At 39.5% G+C, this 22,284-nt stretch overlaps 1 protein-coding gene across 2 annotated transcripts in view; it reads left to right on the top strand.

Annotated features, from left to right (window-relative positions):
- FRMD3 (FERM domain containing 3) overlaps positions 1-22,284 on the top strand; it is a 352,765-nt gene that overhangs the window by 175,478 nt on the left and 155,003 nt on the right. For both annotated transcript variants that reach the window (XM_005684098.3, XM_018052405.1), the window contains exon 3: positions 21,855-21,897. In XM_005684098.3, coding sequence (XP_005684155.1) covers positions 21,855-21,897 — 43 coding nt within the window. The remainder of the gene's footprint in view (positions 1-21,854; positions 21,898-22,284) is intronic.

Raw genomic sequence — 22,284 nt, 5'->3', positions numbered from 1 at the left:
TGGAATAGGTGAATTTAACTCAGATGACCATTACATTTACTAGTGTGAGCAGGAATCCCTTAGAAGAAATGGAGTAGCCATCATAGTCAGCAAGAGTCTGATATGCAGTACTTGGATGCAATCTCAAAAACAACATAATGATCTCTGTTTGTTTCCAAGGCAAACCATTCAATATCACAGTAATCCAAGTCTATGCCCCAACCAGTAATGCTGAAGAAGCTGAAGTTGAACGGTTCTATGAAGACCTACAAGATCTTCTAGAACTAACACCCAAAAAAGATGTCCTTTTCATTATAGGGGACTGGAATGCAAAAGTAGCAAGTCAAGGAATACCCGGAGTAACCGGCAAGTTTGGCCTTGGAATACGGAATGAAGCAGGGCAAAGGCTAATAGAGTTTTGCCAAGAACACACTGGTCATAGCAGACACCCTCATCCAACAACACAAGAGAAGACTCTACACATGGACATCACCAGATGGTCAACACCAAAATCAGATTGATTATATTCTATACAATCAGCAAAAACAAGACCAGGAGCTGACTATGGCTCAGATCTTAAAATCCTTATTGCCAAATTCAGACTTAAATTGAAGAAAGTGGGGAAAACCACTAGACCATTCAGGTATGACCTAAATCAAATCGCTTATGACTATACAGTAGAAGTGAGAAATAGATTTATCAGATAGACAGAGTACCTGACGAACTATGGACGGAGGTTCATGACATTGTATAGGAGACAGGAATCAAGACCATCCCCAAGAAAAAGAAATGCAAAAAAGAAGAATGGCTGTCTGAGGAGGCCTTACAAATAGCTATGAAAAGAAGAGAAGCAAAAAGCAAAAGAGAAAAGGAAAGATATACCCATTTGAATGCAGAGTTCCATAGAATAGCAAAGAGAAATAAGAAAGCCTTCCTCAGCGATCAATGCAAAGAAATCAAGGAAAACAATAGAATGGGAAAGACTAGAGATATCTTCAAGAAAATTAGAGATACCAAGGGAACATTTCATGCAAAGATGGGCTCAATAAAGGACAGAAATGGTATGAACCTAACAGAAGCAGAAGATATTAAGAAGAGGTGTCAAGAATACACAGAAGAACTGTACAGAAAAGATCTTCACGACCCAGATAATCATGATGGTGTGATCACTCACACTCACCTACAGCCAGACATCCTGGAATGTGAAGTCAAGTGGGCCTTAGAAAGCATCACTAGGAACAAAGCTAGTGGAGGTGATGGAATTCCAGTTGAGCTATTTCAAATCCTGAAAGATGATGCTGTGAAAGTGCTGCACTCAATATGCCAGCAAATTTGGAAAACTCAGCAGTGGCCACAGGACTGGAAAATGTCAGTGTTCATTCCAATCCCAAAGAAAGGCAATGCCAAAGAATGCTCAAGCTATCACACAGTTGCACTCATCTCACATGCCAGTAAAGTGATGCTCAAAATTCTCCAAGCCAGGCTTCAGCAATACATGAACCGTGAATTTCCAGATGTTCAAGCTGGTTTTAGAAAAGGCAGAGGAACCAGAGATCAAATGGCCAACATCTGCTCGATCATCAAAAACACAAGAGAGTTCCAGAAAAACATCTATTTCTGTTTTATTGACTATGCCAAAGCCTTTGACTGTGTGGATTACAATAAACTGTGGAAAATTCTGAAAGAGATGGGAATACCAGACCACCTGACCTGCCTCTTGAGAAACCTGTATGCAGGTCAGGAAGCAACAGTTAGAACTGGACATGGAACAACAGAATGGTGCTGGCGATGGAATGAAACACCAACACTGCAGAGTGGTTTGAATCTTTGTATTTTAACACTCGCTTCTTACAGCTGCTTTATTTTATATCCCTTGCACAACAATCTACAGGGCAAGTTGCCAAACACCATAATTCAGCAACTATACAGTGAGCAGGCGCAGGGCGAGATAACCTTTACCTTGACTTATTTACTGTAGCTAAGACTGTTTTGGGGAATTTCCTTATCAACTTAGAATCCGTTTTGTCCCTGGATCTGTTCCTTTTGAGGAATCAGAGAAACATCCTTGTGTGCAAGAAATGTTCTTTTCCCACGGGAACAGAGGATTCTTAGCTGAACATCTCGTTTGCAAGAATGTTCAGCCCTGGTTGAGAGTCTCGTTTGCAAGCACTTCTCAACCTTCCTTATACCTTGTTCCCTACATCTCCCCCTTTCTTTTCTTGTAGGTGCTGAATAAGCGCTTGAATATGCAAAGCTTCTTTCAGTTGTTTCCCTTTTTGCCAGCGCCGGTAGACTATAAAAGCAATAAAACATAAAGCAACAATTAACAAAGTATTCACAAAGGATGTTGTTAACAATGTAGATATATGTCCTAAAGGATTAAGGTTATCTAATCTTTTTTGAAGACTCTTCAGTATATCAGAACCAAGAATATCAGGCAGCGTCTTACTAAAAGCTGACAGTATAGTTTGTTCCAATTCCATGATTTCAGCAGTTAAATTCTGGTGTCCCACTAAAGGCCTTTTCACCTTTTCCCAACCTTCACTCATATTAAAGGGAACAGGGGTTACACATAGGTGAGATGAGTTCCAATCACATTTTAACACACTCTTGGTAGCTAACACAGTCACTTGATCTCCTAACCAGGAAACAGTGTGTTGTAAATTCAATACATCAGTAGCCAATTGAGCGTCCAAATCATGCTGTTGTTGCCACAATAAATGAGCGTCTTTATGCCACTCCCTGACAAAATCAGCAGTCTGTATGCCCTGATGCAAAGCAAGACCTGCTACCGTTGCTGTTGCTGTTACTGAAGCCACGGTGAGAACTGATGCGATGACAGTGCCAAGCATTCTTCGGGATCGATGGAGAAGAGTTTGCACAGCATTCACAAGAGGAGCGACAGCAAAAGAGCCCGACCACGGCCGAGTGAGATTCGCAGGCAACCAGAGTCCAGCCCGTGCTTTCACAGTGACCGAAGAGTGATTACTGGAATGGACCATCTTGTTTTCAACATTTTCCCACCAGGAACGATTTATACATTGAGTCAAGTTACAATCAGAACATGATATAACTCCCAGAATTTCATTCCAAATCCATTGCCCATACAGTAAAGAATAAGGAAATTTTACACATGCTATAGCAGAGTAAGATTTGTTAATATGCAAGTGAACTTGAAATGGCCCCTTAGGATCATTAATATTTAAAGTAAAATTTCCCATCCATATAGTAAGGTTACCTGACACTGCCCATGATTATACACTGGAATAGTAAAAGCAAATTTATTTCTATCTTTTATTTGCAAAGGAATATTAAAAAAAAACAATCCTTCAAATCTAAAACCATCAAAGACCAATTCTGTGGAATCAAAGCAGGAGAAGGGAGACCTAATTGCAAAGCTCCCGTAGGTTCTATACATTTGTTAACTTCCCTTAAATCAGTCAACATTTTCCATTTACCAGATTTTTTCTTAATGACAAAAGCAGGAGAATTCCAAGGAGACGTGGAAGGTTCGATATGGCCAGATTGAAGCTGTTCCTCTACTAATTGCTCTAAAGCCTCGAGCTTCACTTTTGGAAGCAGCCACTGCTCAACCCATTTAGGGACATCAGTTAACCATTTCAGTGGGAGAGCTCGAGGAATCTGAGCAGTGGCTACAAGTTTTCCGACAAGATGGTGAGCGTTGTTCCTAAAGAAAATAAAAGATCCCTTCCCCAGATATTAATAGGTATATTAACAATGTAAAAAGAAATAAATACTTTCTTTCCATTAGACAATTGACATGACAAAGGTTGAGTGCTTTTCCACACATCTGCTATAGATCCTAAGCCTGTTAAAACAAGAGGAATTTTTTCTTTTTTCCAATCATTAGGCCACTGCTGGAGAGAAATAACCGAAACACCTGCTCCTGTCTTCACTAATCCTTCAAACTGTTTATCTTCAATAATCAGTGACATTAAAGGACGAGAGTCATTAATAAGCATTTCCCAAAATATACTTTGTCCTGTACTTCCAAAACCATTGACTCTCTCTTCCTACCTCAGCCTTGTCGGCAGCTACTGGAAATAGGGATGTGTAAGGTGGCGCAGAAGGGTTAACAGCCTTGGAAGTTCGTTTTTTATTTGATAAAACCTTCCTTTCCAAAAGGCAGTAGTCATTGCCTCTACAGAATTTGAATCCTCCCCAGAACTCACATCTCTATCTGTCTCAGTGGATGAATCTATACTATCATCCGGAGGTTTGGGCGGAGGCCGAGGTGAAGCCCCCTCCTCAAGATAACATGAGGTGGCCTCACTGTCAGCAGCCATTAATTTTAAAGCCTGTGTTATAGCACTGCATAGAGTCCACAGCCTTAAAGGAATCACATTTCCTTTTTGATGCTGCCTTCTTAACTCCTGCACCACTTTCCATTCCTTCAAATTCAGCTGTACTTCTGTTTGATATTGAAACCAATAGCAATGCTGCTCTATAAGACAGAACAACTCACTCAAGCAGTGAGCAGACGTTTTAATTCCTATAGAATACAGGAGCCCCTTAACCAGCTCCATATATTGTGACTTTAAAGACGAAGAATTCCCGTCTTTTTCTTTTTCTCGAAAGTCCCCCTTTCAGTGTTTTGCCCCGGGGTGCTCACCCTTTCGATTCCGTCGTGCCCCGCGCTGGGCGCCAGATGCTGGCAACGGAATGAAACACCAACACTGCAGAGTGGTTTGAATCTTTGTATTTTAACACTCGCTTCTTACAGCTGCTTTATTTTATATCCCTTGCACAACAATCTACAGGGCAAGTTGCCAAACACCATAATTCAGCGACTATACAGTACGCAGGCGCAGGGCGAAATAACCTTTACCTTGACTTATTTACTGCAGCTAAGACTTTGTTTGGGGGAACTTCCTTATCAACTTAGAATCCATTTTGTCCCTGGGTCTCTTCCTTCTGAGGAATCAGAGAAACATCCTTGTGTGCAAGAAATGTTCTTTTCCCAAGGGAACAAACAGAGGATTCTTAGCTGAACATCTCGTTTGCAAGAATGTTCAGCCCTGGTTGAGAGCCTTGTTTGCAAGCACTTCTCAACCTTCCTTATACCTTGTTCCCTACAAATGGTTCCAAAGAGGAAAAGGAGTACGTCAAGGCTGTATATTGTCACCTTGCTTATTTAACTTATATGCAGAGTACATCATGAGAAACGCTGGGCTGGATGAAGCACAAGTTGGAATCAAGACTGCTGGAAGAAATACCAATAACCTCAGATATGCAGATGATACCACCCTTATGGCAGAAAGTGAAGAAGAACTAAAAAGCCTCTTGATGAAAGTGAAAGAGGAGAGTGAAAAGGTTGGCTTAAAGCTCAACATTCAGAAAACGAAGATCATGGCATCTGGTCCCATCACTTCATGGCAAATAGATGCAGAAACAGTGGCTGACTTTATTTTTTGGGGCTCCAAAATCACTGCAGATTGTGACTGCAGCCATGAAATTATAAGATGCTTACTCCTTGGAAGGAACGTTATGACCAACCTAGACAGCATATTAAAAAGCAGAGACATTACTTTGCCAACAAACATCCATCTACTCAAGGGTATGGTTTTTCAGGGGTCATGTATGGATGTGAGAGTTGGACTGTAAAGAAAGCTGAGTGCCAAAGAATTGATGCTTTTGAACTGTGGTGTTAGAGAAGACGCTTGAGAGTCCCTTGGACTGCAAGGAGATCCAGCCAGTCCATCCTAAAGGGGATCAGTCCTGGTGTTCATTGGAAGGACCAATGTTGAAACTGAAACTCCAATACTTTGTCCACCTGATGTGAAGAGCTGACTCATTGGAAAACACCCTGAAGCTGGGAAAGATTGTGGGCAGGAGGAGACGGGGACAACAGAGGATGAGATGGTTGGATGGCATCACCGACTCATTGGACATGGGTTTGGGTAGACTCCGGCAGTTGGTGATGGACAGGGAGGCCTGGTGTGCTGCATTTCATAGGGTTGGAAAGAGTTGGACACAACTGAGTGACTGAACGAAACTGAAGAGCAATTATACGCCAATAAAATGTACAACCTGAATAATGCATAAATTCTTAGAAATGTGCAATTTTCCAACACTGAATCAGTGCGAAATAGAAAATATGAACAGACCAATTATCAATAATGAAAATGAATCAGTAATTAAGAAAAACCTCCCAACAAATAAAAGTCCAGGACCAGATGGCTTCTCAAGAGAATTCTACAAAGCATTTAATACTTATTCTTCTCAAACTATTTCAAGAAATTGAGGAGGAAGGAATGCTTCTGAACTTATTCTATGAGGCCAGCATCACCCTGATACCAAAACCAGATAAAGTCACCAGAAAAAAGAAAATTACAGACCAGTATCACTGATGAACACAGATGCAAAAATCCTCAACAAAATACTAGCAACCACATTCAACAATACATTAAAAGGATCATGTACCACAATCAAGTGGGATTTATGCCAGGGATGCAAGGATTTTTCAATATCTGTAAATCATTGTGATACATCACAGTAATAAATTGAATAATAAAAATTATATGATCATCCTAATAGATGCAGAAAAAGCTTTGATAAAAGTTCAGTTCTATTATGATAAAAAGTCTTAACAAAGTGGGTATATTGAAAACATACTTTACATAATAAAAGCCATATATGACAAGCCCATAGTTAACATTGTACTCAGCAGTGAAAAACTGAACACTTTTTCTTTAAGGGTAGGAACAACACATGGATAATCAGTCTCACCACTTTTATTCAAGTCCTAAGCACACCAGTTAGACAAGAAAAAGACGTCAAAGAAAAGAAAAATGGTAAGGAAGAAGAAAAATGTCACTGAATGCGGATGGCATGATACTGTATATAGAGAATCCCAAAGTCACCATGAAAAAACTATTAGAACTAATAAATGAATTCTTTAAAATTGGAGGATACAAAATTAACATACAGAAATCTGGTATGTTATTTTATACTAACAGTAAACTATCAGAAAGAGAAATTAAGAAAAAAATCCCATTTATAATTGCATTGAAAAGTATTAAATACAGAGAAAAAATTAAAAGCTAAAATTCCTACACTCAGAAAACTATACGACATCGATAAAAGAAATTGATGACAACACAAACAAATGGCAAGTTATAGGGTTATCATGGATTAGAAGAACTGACATTGTTAAAATGACCATTCTTCCCAAGGTAATCTACAGATTCAGCACAATTTCTATCAAAAAACCAATTATACTTTATACAGAATTAGAACAAATAATTTTAAAATTTGTATAGAATCAAAAGACCTTGAATAGCTAAAATAATTGCAAGAAAGAACAAAGCTGGAGATATCATGCTCTCATTTCAAATTATATTGTAAAGCTATAATAATCAAAACAGTATGGTACTGACATGAAAACAGACACATAGATCAATGGAACAGATTGGAGATCCCAGAAATAAACCCACATTTATATGGTAAATTAATCTATAACAAATGAGGCAACCATATACAATGGATAAAATATAGACTCTTCAGTAAATGGTGATGGAAACATTAGACAGCTACATGCAAAGGAATCAAACTGTCCTACTTTTTCACACCATACACAAAAATAAATTCAAAATGGATTAAAGACTTAAATGTAATAAGACATGGAACTATAAAACTCCTAGAAGAAAACATAGGCAATATGCTCTTTGGCATCAGTCTTAGCAATATTTTTTGAATTTATCTCCTCAGTCAAGGGGAAAAAAAGCAAAAATAAACAAATGGGATTGTATTAAATTAAAAAAATTTTGCACAGTGAAGTAAACTGTCAGTGAAATGCAGCCTACTGAATTGGAGCATATGTTTGCAAAGATATCCAATAAGGAGGTAATATCCAAGATATACAAAGAACTCATACAGCTCAACATCAGAAAAACAAACCAGATTAAAAAGTGAGCAGAGGACCTGAATAGACATTTTTCCAAGGAATACATACAGATGGCCAACAGGCACATGAAAAGCTACTCAAAACCATTAATTATCAGAGAAATGCAAATTGAAACCACAGTGAGACATCACCTCACATCTGTCGAAATGACTGTAATCAAAAAGATAACAAACACAAAGTGTTGATGGGGATATGGAAAAAAGGAATCTCATGCACTGTTGGTGGAGATGTTTATCGGTACAGCCACTGTGGAAAACACAAGAGATTCCTCAAAAAGTTAAAAGTGAGATTGCCATATGATTCAGCAATTTCACTTGTGGATATTTACTTAAAGAAAACAAAAACACTAATTTGAAAAGATATATATACTCCATTGTTCACTGAAGCACTATTTACAGAAGCTAAGATATGAAAGCAACCTAAGTGTCCACCAACAGATGAATGGATAAAGATGTGATTTTATATATATGTATATATATATGTATATATATATATATATATATATATATATATATATATCAGTTCAGTTCAGTCGCTCAGTTGTGTCTGACTCTTTGCGACCCCATGAATTGCAGCATGCCAGGCCTCCCTGTCCATCACCAACTCCCGGAGTTCACTCAGATTCATGTCCATCGAGTCCGTGATGCCATCCAGCCATCTCATCCTCTGTTGTCCCCTTCTCCTCCTGTCCCCAATCCCCCCCACCATCAAAGTCTTTTCCAATGAGTCAACACTTCACATGAGGTGGCCAAAGTACTGGAGTTTCAGCTTTAGCATCATTCCTTCCAAAGAAATCCCAGGGTTGATCTCCTTCAGATTAGACTCTCCTTGCAGTCCAAGGGACTCTCAAGAGTCTTCTCCAGCACCACAGTTCAAAAGCATCAATTCTTTGGTGCTCAGTCTTCTTCACAGTCCAACTCTCACATCCATACATGACTACTGGAAAAACCATAGCCTTGACTAGATGGACCTTAGTCGGCAAAGTAATGTCTCTGCTTTTGAATATGCTATCTAGGTTGGTCATAACTTTTCTTCCAAGGAGTAAGTGTCTTTTAATTTCATGGCTGCAGTCACCATCTGCAGTGATTTTGGAGCCCAAAAAAGTAAAGCCTGACACTTTCCACTGTTTCCCCATCTATTTCCCATGAAGTGATGGGACCAGATGCCATGATCTTCGTTTTCTGAATATTGAGCTTTAAGCCAACTCTTTCACTCTCCTCTTTCACTTTCATCAAGAGGCTTTTTAGTTCCTCCTCACTTTCTTCCATAAGGGTGGTGTCATCTGCATATCTGAGGTGACTGATATTTCTCCTGGCAATCTTCATTCCAGCTTGTGTTTCTTCCAGTCCAGCGTTTCTCAAGATGTACTCTGCATATAAGTTAAATAAGCAGGGTGACAATATACAGCCTTGACGTACTCCTTTTCCTATTTGGAACCAGTCTGTTGTTCCATGTCCAGTTCTAACCGTTGCTTCCTGACCTGCATACAGATTTCTCAAGAGGCTGGTCAGGTGGTCTGGTATTTCCATCTCTTTCAGAATTTTCCACAATTTATTGTGGTCCACACAGTCAAAGGCTTTGGCATAGTCAATGAAGCAGAAATAGGTGTTTTTCTGGAACTCTCTTATATATATAAATATATATAATATATAATTTTAAATTTTATATATTTATGTATATACACAATATTGTGTATATAATTATATATATATAATTTAAAAATGAAATCTTGTCATTTGCAATAATATGGATGGATCTAAAAGGTATTAAGTTAAATGAAATTATTCAGAGGAAGACAAATAGAACTTGATCTCACTTACTGTAGAATCTAAAAAACAAAACCAAAACAGACCCATAGATACAGAGAAGGAACTAGTGTTTGCTGGAGAGGAGAGGGTGGGAGGATGAGTGAAATAAATAAGGGAGATTAAGAGATACAAACTTCTGGTTATAAAATAAACTATGGGAATATAATGTACAGTATGGGGAATATAGTTAATAATATTGTCATAAGTTTGTATGGTGACACATGGTAACCAGACCTACCATGGTGATATTTTTTAGTGCATAAAATTATTGAATCACTATGTTGTACACTTGAAATTTTTTAAAAAGGCAGACAAAAAAATAAATAGGGCTGGGAAATACCATTTTATATCTGTTTGAGTTAGAAAAAATGGGAAGATATCCAATGTAGGACAGTTTTTCTCCTTTGTAGTGGGAACCTCCTGGGTTTGGTTCAGATGAAGATAGAAATTAATTTGGGAAATAAGATTTAAGTACCATCATTATAAAGAAAATCACTCACTAGAGGCTTCCAGTGGCAAGACATTCAGAGCTGAATGTACACAAGCAGGTTTGGAAATAATATTAAAGGCAGTTTTTAAGTTCAGCTGAGAAGAGACTGGAATGTAAGTGTGAGCATAGTGTATAACTTAGATTAAAAACAGTATAGATTAGGAAATGAGAATTTGAAGCAGACATATTTCTTCTTCATTTATGCTCCAGCAGATAGATATCTTTCAAAGTTCAATTGTAATTATATATTATATGGATGGAGGTAATAATGAGAATGTCTTAGGCGTCTTGGACTGCTACAAGAAAACACCATAGACCAGGTGCCTAAGCAGGACATTTATTTCTCATAGTTTTAAGAGGCTGGATAGTCCAAGATCATGGTACTGATGGGTTTGTTTCCTGGTGAGAACTGTCTTTCCGGTTGGCAGACAGCTGCCTTCTCCTATGTCCTCACATGGTGGAGTGGAGTAGGAGGGCTCAAGAGAGTTCTGGTCTTTCTTTGTTGTCTTATAAGGACACTAATCCAGTCGTGTGGGGTGTACTCTCATGACTTCTTTTGAACCTTATTACTTCCCAAACGCCTTACCTACAGAATCATCACATTGGGGTTAGGGTTGCAGCATGTGAGTATAATGGGTGGGGGCACATTCAGGTCCATAACAAGGAGGAAGAGTTCTAGTGATCTGTTGCTGTGTAACAACTCTCTTCAAAACTTGCTGGTTTAAAATAACACAGGTTTATTAAATTTCAGGATTTTGTGGTTCAGGAATTTGATTAGGGTTCAACTGGATAATTCTGCTCTGCATGGGGTTGTCTGGGCTCACTCAGCCGGTGGCTGGTATGGTCTGAGTGTGTCCAAGACATCTTCATTCATGTGCCTGGTGCTTCAGTGGGGGTGACTAGAAGGTGGGGCTTGGGGACTCCCTTCCTCTGCATGTGTTTTCAGGGCCTTTCCACATGGCTTTTCTAGCAAAGTGTTTGGACTTCTTACATAGGTTCCAAGAACAAGTGGAACCATTTACCAAATAACTGTACAAAAACATTGAATTGATAAGTTTTGGACATGTTGAGTTGGGATGACTATGAGCTGTTGAGGCAGAAAGGTTTGCAGTTTTCTAGTATTCATGTATGGATGTGAACGTTGGACTATAAAGAAAGCTGAACACAGAAGAATTGATGCTTTTGAACTGTGATATTGGAGAAGACTCTAGAGAACCTTGGACTGCACTGAGATCCAACCAGTCCATCCTAAAGGAAACCAGTCCTGAATGTTCATTGGAAGGACTGATGATGAAGTTGAAACCCAATACTTTGGCCACCTGATGCAAACAGCTGACTTATTTCAAAAGACTCAGATATTAGGAAAGATTGAGGTGGGAGGAGAAGGGGACGACAGAGGAAGAGATGGCTGGATGGCATCACCGACTCAATGGATATGAGTTTGGGAAAACTCTGGGAGTTGATGATGGCCTCCCTAGGCCTGACGTGCTGCATTTCATGGGCTTGCAAAGAGTTGTACACAACTGAGTGACTGAACTGAATTGAACTGAAATGATATCAAATCTGGTTTTGAACTAATCTAAGCAATGCCTCAACCTAATGGAAATTTGTTTAGTCACTTCTGTGGAATTTCTTTGGTCCTGTATTGCGTATCTGTCTAAGCATTGAGTGTTAAAAGGTTTTAATATGGTCAGCAGAGGTAAAGGGACCAGATTACACTCTGAAATGAAACAGTTTTGGACATCAGTGTCTGATGATCTCCATTTTCTGAGAGTTTAATGATCAGAGATAGACAGTAAACAAGTGTTATCATCACTGAATTAAAATAGCAAGTTTGTTAAGTACTATGAAGGACAAAGATGAATTACTACTAACATGTAGGACAGGAAAACCTGTAGGCTGGGAGTCAAAGAAGATCAGAGACTAAGAGAATTGCAGCTGTTAACTATGTGGGATTAAAATATGAATGAGACTTAGAGCTCCATATAATAAGATGAATTCCAACTAGAGAAAAGGATACCCCATCATTTATCTAAAATATGATATAATTAAACTTTATAATAAATTAATGCTGAGATTAACTTAAAAAAAGAAAATATAGATCTGAATCTTAGGCCCTAAAATGAAATGGATCTAAAATTTTAAAGAAATTTAGGTTACAGATGGAGATTTTGGGAGTCAATGAGGGGGAGGGGGAGGGGGAGGGGGAGGGAGGGGAGAGGGAGAGGGAGAGAGAGAGAGAGATTTTAGAAGCATGGGTAGTTACAGAATTCATAAAAAGGAATGAACTGCAATTATTGCTCAAATGCTAAGAGATTTGGCCCCAGGAAGACTGGGTCAAATCCTGTCCCTGCCATCTGCTGTTTGTATGACTTTGACAGCCTGTGCCTCAGTTTCTTTACATGTTTAATGAGGATACTAAAAGCAACTGTGTCATAGGGTTGTTGTTTAAATGCATTGTTCCAAGTTATCAACATATATAACTTATCCTTTTACTATTCCATGCTTTAAAGAGTTTGAAAAGATCCATGAGTCTGGCAACTAGGAGAACTTTGAACTTTAGAAAAGTTTGGTGATAGTATTGTTAAATTTATATGACATGACAGCAAATGTTCCACAGTATGTAACTGGGTACTGATAATGGTAAAATCCATTGTAACAAGCATGAAAGAAGCCCATAATTTCCTTAATGATTGCATTTTGGTATTTTAATGTACTTTAAAATGCACATCAATAAACTTTTTTTTTTTTTACAAACTCTATTGTATTTTCAGACCACTATTAGTTTTTTTCTTGTACACTATGGATTTCTTGAGGTTGGCACGCAAGGGTCAGGATGACACTCATCTGTTTTTGTAAATAAAGTTTTGTTGGAACACAGCTACTTCTATTCATTTCTGTATTGTCTGTGGCTGCTTTTATGTTCCAATGGCAGAGTTGGAGTCCTGACAGAGACCATATGGATCACAAAGCTTAAAATAATTACAATCTGGTTCTTTATGTAAAAAAAGGTGCTTTTGCTCTCCTGTTTCCTACAGTGTTTCTTCTCTTGGCAGTTACTTCTGTTTTGCTCATCCCTAGGAACCTAGAAAGCAAATGCAGTTATGGCTGAAGGAGTGAAAAAACACTATTCCAAAGCCATGGAGGCTTTCTTACGTAGATTGACTTACAAAAGGACAATAACTTCTGAGAATACCTGATCTGCAGATATTTTTGTTGCTGTAGATTTTATTGAAACTGGAGTGGAAGTCATTGTTACCAGGAGTGAAATGACTAAGGCCTAGGCTAACTTTCTTATCCAGGACACTGTTAAGGCTGCCTTAATTTTGATGGCATTCTTTTTTTCCCCAGTGAAGGGCTTAGAAATGGCATAAATTGGCTAGCTAATGCAGGGGCTGAATTACTCTGGGGCTTTGTCCAGGTGGGACGTGAGAATCAGGCCACCTTTTCAGATCAGATTTGGTTACTATTGAGGAGAAAAACAGTCTCCTGTTTGGGAAGGTCTATTCATTATTGTTTAAAGCCCCATTGGTTACTTAACACATTTCTCTAGTCTATAGATTAGTTTTGTGTAGAGAACCAAGGGTTTTGAGAAAGATAAGAGAGAGGTGTGTAATTTATTCTGTAATCATAAGCTAGGTCAGTTTCAACAGAAGCCCAGCCTTGAAGATCGCTAACTTTTACATTGTTTACTTTTGGTAGCTTTTAAAAAAATCACCAATTTGAAAATCAGTCTACTCAGTCATAAGTCACCAACTCATTTCTGCCATCTTTTTCTCCATATTTGCCAGAATTAGAGAGTATGAAAGAAATGTACCGTTTCTATGATGAGAAAGAGAAAAATGATCTTTTAGAGCTAAATGCAGCAGCAAAATTAAAAAGAAAGAAATATTTGTTGGCAACATTCATAGTATATGAAATGTGAGACCTAAAGGAACCTTAGAGGTTCTGAAATCTGCTACCCCCAACCCAGAAGATAAGAACTGGCTTGAAATGTGGTCAGATTTTCTTTTTTTTTTTTATTTTTTATTTTATTTATTTATTTATTTTTTCTTTCTCATGCCATTTTATTCTACGGTCCTCATGTTACAGCTTTCTTTCGCATTAAGTGGGTCTTTTCTTTCTTTTTTTTTTTTAATCTCCTTGTTCTTTTTTATTTTTTTTTCTATTTTTTTTTAATTTTTAAAATTTTAAAATCTTTAATTCTTACATGCATTCCCAAACATGAACCTCCCTCCCACCTCCCTCCCCACAACATCTCTCTGGGTCATGCCCATGCACCAGCCCCAAGCATGCTGCACCCTGCGTCAGACATAGACTGGCGGTTCAATTCTTACATGTGGTCAGATTTTCAATGCTGAAACCAGTGCTAAATCGGGACCCTTCACAGGGAACTTGCAGGCTACTAGGGCTCAAGTCTAAGGCCAAAGGAATAAAAGAATTTGAGAATTCTTCTTGAATAGAAGAATTTCAAATACCATGGAGGGCAGTTTTGGGTGGAAAGTTAGGGAGGCTGTCTTAGGTTTAGTTCCTAGAAAGCAAATCCTGAGATAAAAATTCCAGTTTTATTAGGAAATGTTCCCAGAAGGAGACTTATAGGGGAGTAGGGGATTGGGACATTAAGAGAAGGAGGGTGTGCCAGGGTACGATGTTAGGCAGTCAGAGAGAGAGTAACTTGGGCTTAGTTCCACAGAGGAGTTCAGGAAGAGTGTAGGTCATGCCTTTGAGTTGTTCTGGCCAAGGGAAGAGGGAGTATTTAATCTCCCACATCTGTCCCTTAGCTGTTGTTGTTGTTCAGATTCTCAGTTGTGTCTAACTCTTTGTGACCCCATGAACAGCAGCATGCCAGGCTTCCCCATCCTTCACCATCTCCTGGAGTTTTCTCAGACTCATGTCCATTGAGTCAGTGATGCTATCCAACCATCTCATCCTCTGTTGCCCCCTTCTCCTCCTGCCTTCAATCTTTCCCAGCATCAGGGTCTTTTCCAGTGAGTCAGCTCTTTGCATCAGGTGGCCAAAGCACTGAAGCTTCAGCATCAGTCCTTCCAATGAATATTCAGGGTTTATTTCCTTTAGGATGGACTGGTCTGCAATGGATTCCAGTAACCTGAGGGCAGCCTTCTTTAAAAAAAAAAAAGTTAACTGTTGTATAACTAAAGGAAAAGGGAACCTGGGCTGAGCCTTCAGACATTCTTCCTGCAGGCATCTTCCTAATACCTTCAAATCATGCTAAGGATGCCTCCTCTGTTTCATCTTTCTGTTCAAGCTCAGTAAGTAGAATCAATGATTGGGTATTACATTCCTTAGTCTTTGAAATTTTTATTCTAAATAAGATTCGAGGAAATGAAGCTTTCAGCCACAAATTCAGATATTTGGTTGGCAGGTTTTCGTTGCTTCCTCTCTCTAGGAATATCAGTTTTCAGCAAGGAAACAGACTTTATTTTATTTTATTTTATTTTATTTTTTTAGCGGGAGACTTTATTTTATTTTATTTTATTTTTTTTAATTTTAAAATCTTCAATTCTTACATGCATTCCCAAACATGAACCCCCCTCCCACCTCCCTCCCCACAACATCTCTCTGGGTCATCAGATCACATATATTCCAAATAGCAGTTGAAGGGAAAATAGCAATGTGATAAATGTTCTAAGCCTTACATCTAATTACCAAGCACACCACAACATGGTTGTTATTTTCTCATGGACGTGTAATCCATCTGTACATGCAATCTCAGCAGGAGGTGTTGGTATAGTACAGACTATTTCATTGTTCAACTCCTACCTCTAAAAGGAAGAATGAAAAAATGAAAGTGAATTATCTGTTCATGTAGCGCAGAAGGCAGGTGGGGTGGGGAGGGAGAGAAGAAGAGAGTGACAAATATGGTCTCACTGAGAGGGCCCATGTCACCAACTTAAGAATATCTCTCAGTGAACGGGAGGAAGATCAGAGGGAACAGCTGGTGTTTATTCAGCCTTCACTATGATTCAAGCTCTGTTCTTAGAGCTTCTAAGTGAGTTAACCCACTTAAACCTCATATGATGCTATAACCGAGGAAACAGAGGAACCTGATGGAGGTCACACCACTCACTAGTAAGTGGCAGAGCTGGCTTCTGAATCCAGGCCTTCTGGCTCCTGAGTCAACCCTGGGTGCCTGGCTAGATTTGGCATTGGCCTGTTATGTATGGATTCTTCCTCTTGAGTCTAAACTACATGAAATCCACTTTTATTCTTTGGATGATGTTATTTGGATGTTCAGTCTTGTCTGACTCTTTGCAACCCTATAGACTGTAGCCCTCCAGGTTCCTTTGTGCATGGGATTCTCCAGGAGAGAATACTGGGGAGGGTTGCCATTTCCTTCTCCAGGGGATCTTTCCAACCCAGGAATCGAACCCATATCTCCAGCAAGTCTCCTGCATTGCAGGCGAATTCTTTACTGTGAGCCATTTTCTGGATAGAGTTTAGCTATTTCTTTTCAACTGATTTTTAAACAGTCATGTACTGTGCAAATACATGTGAAAATTTAAGTTAAAGTATCACAGATAAAATGGAAGTTGTGGTTTCATGGTTTTCTTTGACTAGCAACCTTAAATTCCTGTTCTCTCCCTGTAACCCACCTCACTGGGTCAGTTTAGTATCACTTCAGATGTTTAAAAATACATTTAGATGCTTGTTAAGTCTTCTTTGAAAATATATGGTACTGTTTTGTACTTTTTATTTAAAAAAGAAAACACATTTAATCGTATGATACCATAGTTCAGCTGCTGCTGCTGCTAAGTCGCTTCAGTCGTGTCCGACTCTGTGTGACCCCATGGACGGCAGCCCACCAGGCTCCTCTGTCCATGGGATTTTCCAGGCAAGAATACTGGAGTGGGGTGCCATTGCCTTCTCCAACCATAGTTCAGAGGGTCTCAAATTGTCTTGGTTTATGGCTCTTTCAGTATCTTAGTAATTATTTCATGGTGCTCTAGGTCAAAAGAATATTTAACAGTTCCATCTAGTGAGAATTAGATCCAAACAACTTAATAAGTATTTATGTCCTAACATAGCCTTTATAGCCTTAGTAGCCATTCAAAACATTACACACATGAAAATAGTATCCAGTTCATTCTTAACCATAATTACCTACTAACCATATGTGCCTGTTGGACACTTCATGGCTCTCAAACCCTGGGATCAGATCAGACACTGCCACACTCGTTGCCTGTTCCACACCAATTTTCTAATTTGCACAGGACTTTTTTTTTTTAATCACAGCAACCATGGGAAACCCAAATTTGGAAGAAGTATGACATTAAAAGGAATTTAGTGTGTGCTAATATTGGGACTGTGGACTCCTTGAGCTCAGGGTTTGCACAGAGTCCCGCAGATGTCTACTGTGGCTGTGCTTCCCTGTGCGCAATTTGGGAACTAACTGCGGTCATGGTTATAAATTTTGCAGTTCACTTTTTTCATCCTACACTTTGCCTTGGGGATTCAACCATGTTGCACATAAAGATCTACTTCCTAGAAAAGACTGCCACAGAATCTCCCAGATTTTATTTACCCATTTTCCTGATTATGGCCATTAATGTTATTTCTAATATTTTGTAATTTTATATAATATTGCAGTGAAAATCCTTGTTTCATTCCTCTTCATTCACATGGCCAAATTAGGGTAAAGGAATTGCTAGGCCATAGGCCAGTCAGGTTTTTAAATTTTAGTGAAAGCATTAGTCACTCAGTTGTATCTGACTCTGTGATCCCATGGACTGTAGCCCGGCAGGATCCTCTATCCATGGACTTCTCCAGGCAAGAATACTAGAGTGGGGAGCCATTCCCTTCTCCAGGGGATCTTCCCGATCCAGGGATCAAACCCAGGTCTCCAGATCTAGGGATGGAACCCAGGCAGATTCTTTATCATGAGTCATCATGGAAGCCTTTGAAATTCAGTGCATACCAATAAATTGAGCGTGACCCTCTTTGAAGAAATGATTCCCTAAAATTCTTTAAAGCATGATTACTTCCAGCTTATTTTTCTTATAACTCTATATCCTATGACTATCCCATTGGGGAAGAATAGTTGTTTTGGAAACGTATGTAGTAGTTAAATTTTAGACAAAGGTAATTGAGAAACAAGGGCAGGATATGAGTAGGCTGAGAGGAAGAGGAAGATAAGAGCTGATCAGAAACTGCTGGACATATTATGTAGGACAATGAGAAGGCCAGATCATTTATAGTAAATAATTTATGTAGCGCACAGATGGTAAATACCTCGAAGGCATGCCTTAAATGTTCCCTCCCCTTCCATGGGAGACATAGCCAATCCATCATGAATGGCAGACATAACCAATCCATCATGACATTCATTCTCCCCAAACCTTCACCCAATCTTGAGTTCTCCTCACAACCCTGGGAGATTACCATCAACTTTTGTGAGCACACAAAATGAAATTTGCCTGTCATGCCTGGGGGCAGCGAGAAGGTGGGAAGATAGGTTGAAATTAGGCAGAGAAGGGCTATGGAGTTTAAAGAATGCCAGGCAAGGAGCATTTGGATAACTTATTTACATTTCAGACTCTGTTGACAAAATGACTGGCTATCCTCCTCTGTGAAACAATAGGAGTAGGTATTGATCTCAGGCTGCTATTATTTGTTTTCGTGCCTTAGTTCTAAAATCACCAAAGGCCCCTTTTATTATTCTTTTCATGTGTCCCATATATTGAAAAATGTGGTCTCCCAATTAAACTGTACTTATTAAATAGCAATGACAATATCAGCAAACAAGGATTCACTGAATATTTTTCACATGACAAGCACTGTTTAAGCAACTTACATTTATTAATTTTTAAAATCTTCACAACAACCTTACAAGGTAGGTACAATTACTGATCTCATTTTATAGTTGTAAAATAGAGACAGAAAGTAAACATTTTGTAGCTGGTAAGTGGTGTAATCAATACCTTTCTCATTGTTCAATTTTAACTGTGTAAAGTCCAAGCATAATTTCTGATTAGAAGGAGATAACCAAAAGTACAGTGGTGGTTTCCAAGGTCTGGGAGAAAGGGGGAAATGAAAGTTAATGTTTAATAGGTAATTTAAAATTTACAAGGTGAAGAGTTCTAGAGATGGATGGTGGTGATGGTAGCACACCTTTATAAATGTTTAATACGCCGAACTGTACACTTAAAAATGGTTAAGTTGGTGAATTTTATGTTATGTATGTGTGCGTGCATGCTGACTTGATTCAGTCATGACTGACTCTTTTTGACCCTATGGACTGTAGCCCACCAGGCTCCTTTGTTGGGTTTCTCCAGGAAGAATACTGGAGTGGGTTGCCATACCCTCCTCCAGGGGGATCTTCCTGATCCAGGGATTGAACCCACATCTCTTATGTCTCCCATACTGGCAGGCATATTCTTTACCACTAGTACCATCTGGGAAGGCCCGTGTTAGGTATCAGTTCAGTTCAGTCACTCAGTCATGTCCGACTCTTTGCGACCCCATGGACTGCAGCACGCCAGGCTTCCCTGCCCATCACCAACTCCCAGGGTTTACTCAAACTCATGTCCATCAAGTCAGTGATGCCATCCAACCATCTCATCCTCTGTCATCCCTTCTCCTCCTGCCTTCAGGTCTTTCCCAGCATCAGGGTCCCAATGAGTCAGTTCTTCACATAAGGTGGTGAAAGTATTGGAGTTTCAGCTTCAGCATCCTTCCAATGGATATTCAGGACTGATTTCCTTTAGGATGGACTGATTGGATCTCCTTGCAGTACAGGAGACTCTAAAGAGTCTTCTCCAACACCACAGTTCAAAAGCATCAATTCTTTGGTGCTCAACTTTCTTTATAGTCTGGCTCTCACATCCATACGTGACTACTGGAAAAACCATAGCTTTGACTAGATGGATGTTTGTTGGCAAAGCAATGTCTCTGCTTTTTAATATGCTGTCTAGGCTGGTCATAGCTTTTCTTTCAAGGAGCAAGCGTCTTTTAATTTCATGGACGCAGTCACCATCTGCAGTGATTTTGGAGCACAAGAAAATAAAGTCTCTCACTGTTTCCATTGTTTCCCCATCTATTTGCTATGAAGTGATGGGACCAGACGTTATGTATATTTTACCACAAAAATATAAGGGAAAAAGGAGTTAACCAGGGTTTCCAACATAAGTTGGTGGAATTCTGGCCAGAAACAAAGAAATTTGCTATATTAGTTTGATTGTGCAACAGGTCAGGGATAAATGCACGGCTTTCTGGCAGAGTCTTCATTTAGAAGAATTAGATTTAAATAGCTAGGAGACCCCATTTTTCTTTAAAGAGTGCAAAGATCTGAAACCCCAGACTGGAATCTGCTGACTGGACACTCAATTCTCTAGTTCCTAGGAAGGTAGGGAGTGTTCAACGAGGAGAATAATACATTTTATTTTATTTTTTTGCAAGGAGAATAATACATTTTAGAGTGAACTGGCCAGTGGGGAAGCCACAAGCCCAAGGTTAAGGGCCTCTGCACTAGAATTGCACTGAAAGCTGGCGTCACCATTTCTTCACTTTGCCATTTCTTTGGCAAGTTCTTTAACATCCCAGGCTCCAGATTTCTTGTCTGTAAATGGGGTAGTAGTGATGGCTCATAGAAACTCTGGCACTTAGTGAGCCCTCAACAATACTAGCTCCTAATTCAACTTCATGGCTATGTATTTACATCAAACAATAGGGATAATACAGAATCCTGAGGCTTACTGGATCCTGCAAATGAGATAAACTGAGGTGTAAGTGCTTGACTGATGGTAAGTTTCCTCCTCTTCTTTTGTCTCCAGTATCTAGTGAGAGAGGGTGCCTCATAAGTGAGGACTCCCCAACATCTTGATGGATACTCAGTGGCACCCCTCTTACCATCTATCTATCTAAACTTCTGGTGTATAAAGTGATGCTTCCTGATATTCCTTAAGCAGCTTCAAGGGCATCATGTTTTGTAACATCAAAGGCTGCCCTGGGGTTGGCATGTCAAAGTGACCTTCACTCATGGTGTGGAGAGAGCTGGTTGCTGGGTCCAGCACTGTGTCTGCTTCAAATACTTATTGGTTACATGATTCTGAGCTATTCAGGATTTGGGGCTTCTTTGTTTTGTGTTGCAGCTGATTTTTCTTCTTGACAACCTCAGGCCTCTGAAATAAGATGTTTAAAATAATTTGTTCCTCCCTACTGTGAAGGGAGAACTGCCTCTGTGTGTGACAGGGCTAATGGTGGCTTGCCCCACTGTTAACTTGAAAGGATGGTGCTGGACTGTGACTCTTAGAGGTCACAGATGTCAAAGTCTTTAACCATCTGTGGCTTGCCCAGAGCGATGGAGCTCAAAGAATCACCTAGGAGCCAACTAGAGCCACTGGAGCATCCCATTTAAGTGCGTATTTTCTCCCTTGTCCTTCTCTCCTAGCAACTGTATGACTCAAATACTACTCAGAAAGTATTAATTCTCTGTAATTTATACACTTGCCTGTGATATTATTACTGCCCAATTGCTCACGTTGATCTTCAGAGGGTGGAACCCCAAGGAATATCTATGGGGAACCGAGGCTGTACTTTGGAAAAAGAATATCTTTATTAAGTTCCTTTTATTAAGTATGCATCACATGGTCCAGCCATTTGACCCACAATCTCTGCTTTTTTTTCTCCCCAGCACTGGCTTGAACCTAACAAGTCCATCTCCAAGCAAATGAAATGTAAGTGTCAATCTGTGGGTTCGCTTTTGGTGTGAAATGTCCAATGATAGATTCTGTTTCTTTACGAAGTTTCTCTTGCCAGGAAAGAAATGGATGGAGTTAAAGATCTGGGGGTGGGGAGGCTTCTCCCTCCCTGTGAGCGCTGTGTAACTTCTCCTCGCTTATTTGCTGGCTTTGGTGCTCCCCATGGTCACTATTCCTAGAGGCCTGTGTCTCTCCCCATCCCCACCATCTTACCCTCATGTTTCATGGTCGAACAGGGCACAGGTGCCTAGTTCCCCTTTGATTGTGGGATTTGGTAGTAAATGGTTCAGAGTGGAAAGTCAGTGTTGTGGGGGGATGGTAAGAGGGGCAGGTGTATTTTGAAATTAAAATCTTGCTGATAAC

This window comes from Capra hircus, chromosome 8 (assembly GCF_001704415.2).
Source record: "Capra hircus breed San Clemente chromosome 8, ASM170441v1, whole genome shotgun sequence".
NCBI lineage: Eukaryota > Metazoa > Chordata > Mammalia > Artiodactyla > Bovidae > Capra > Capra hircus.
Note: the sequence above shows the minus strand (reverse complement) of the source record. Positions and strands in the feature narration are given on the sequence as shown.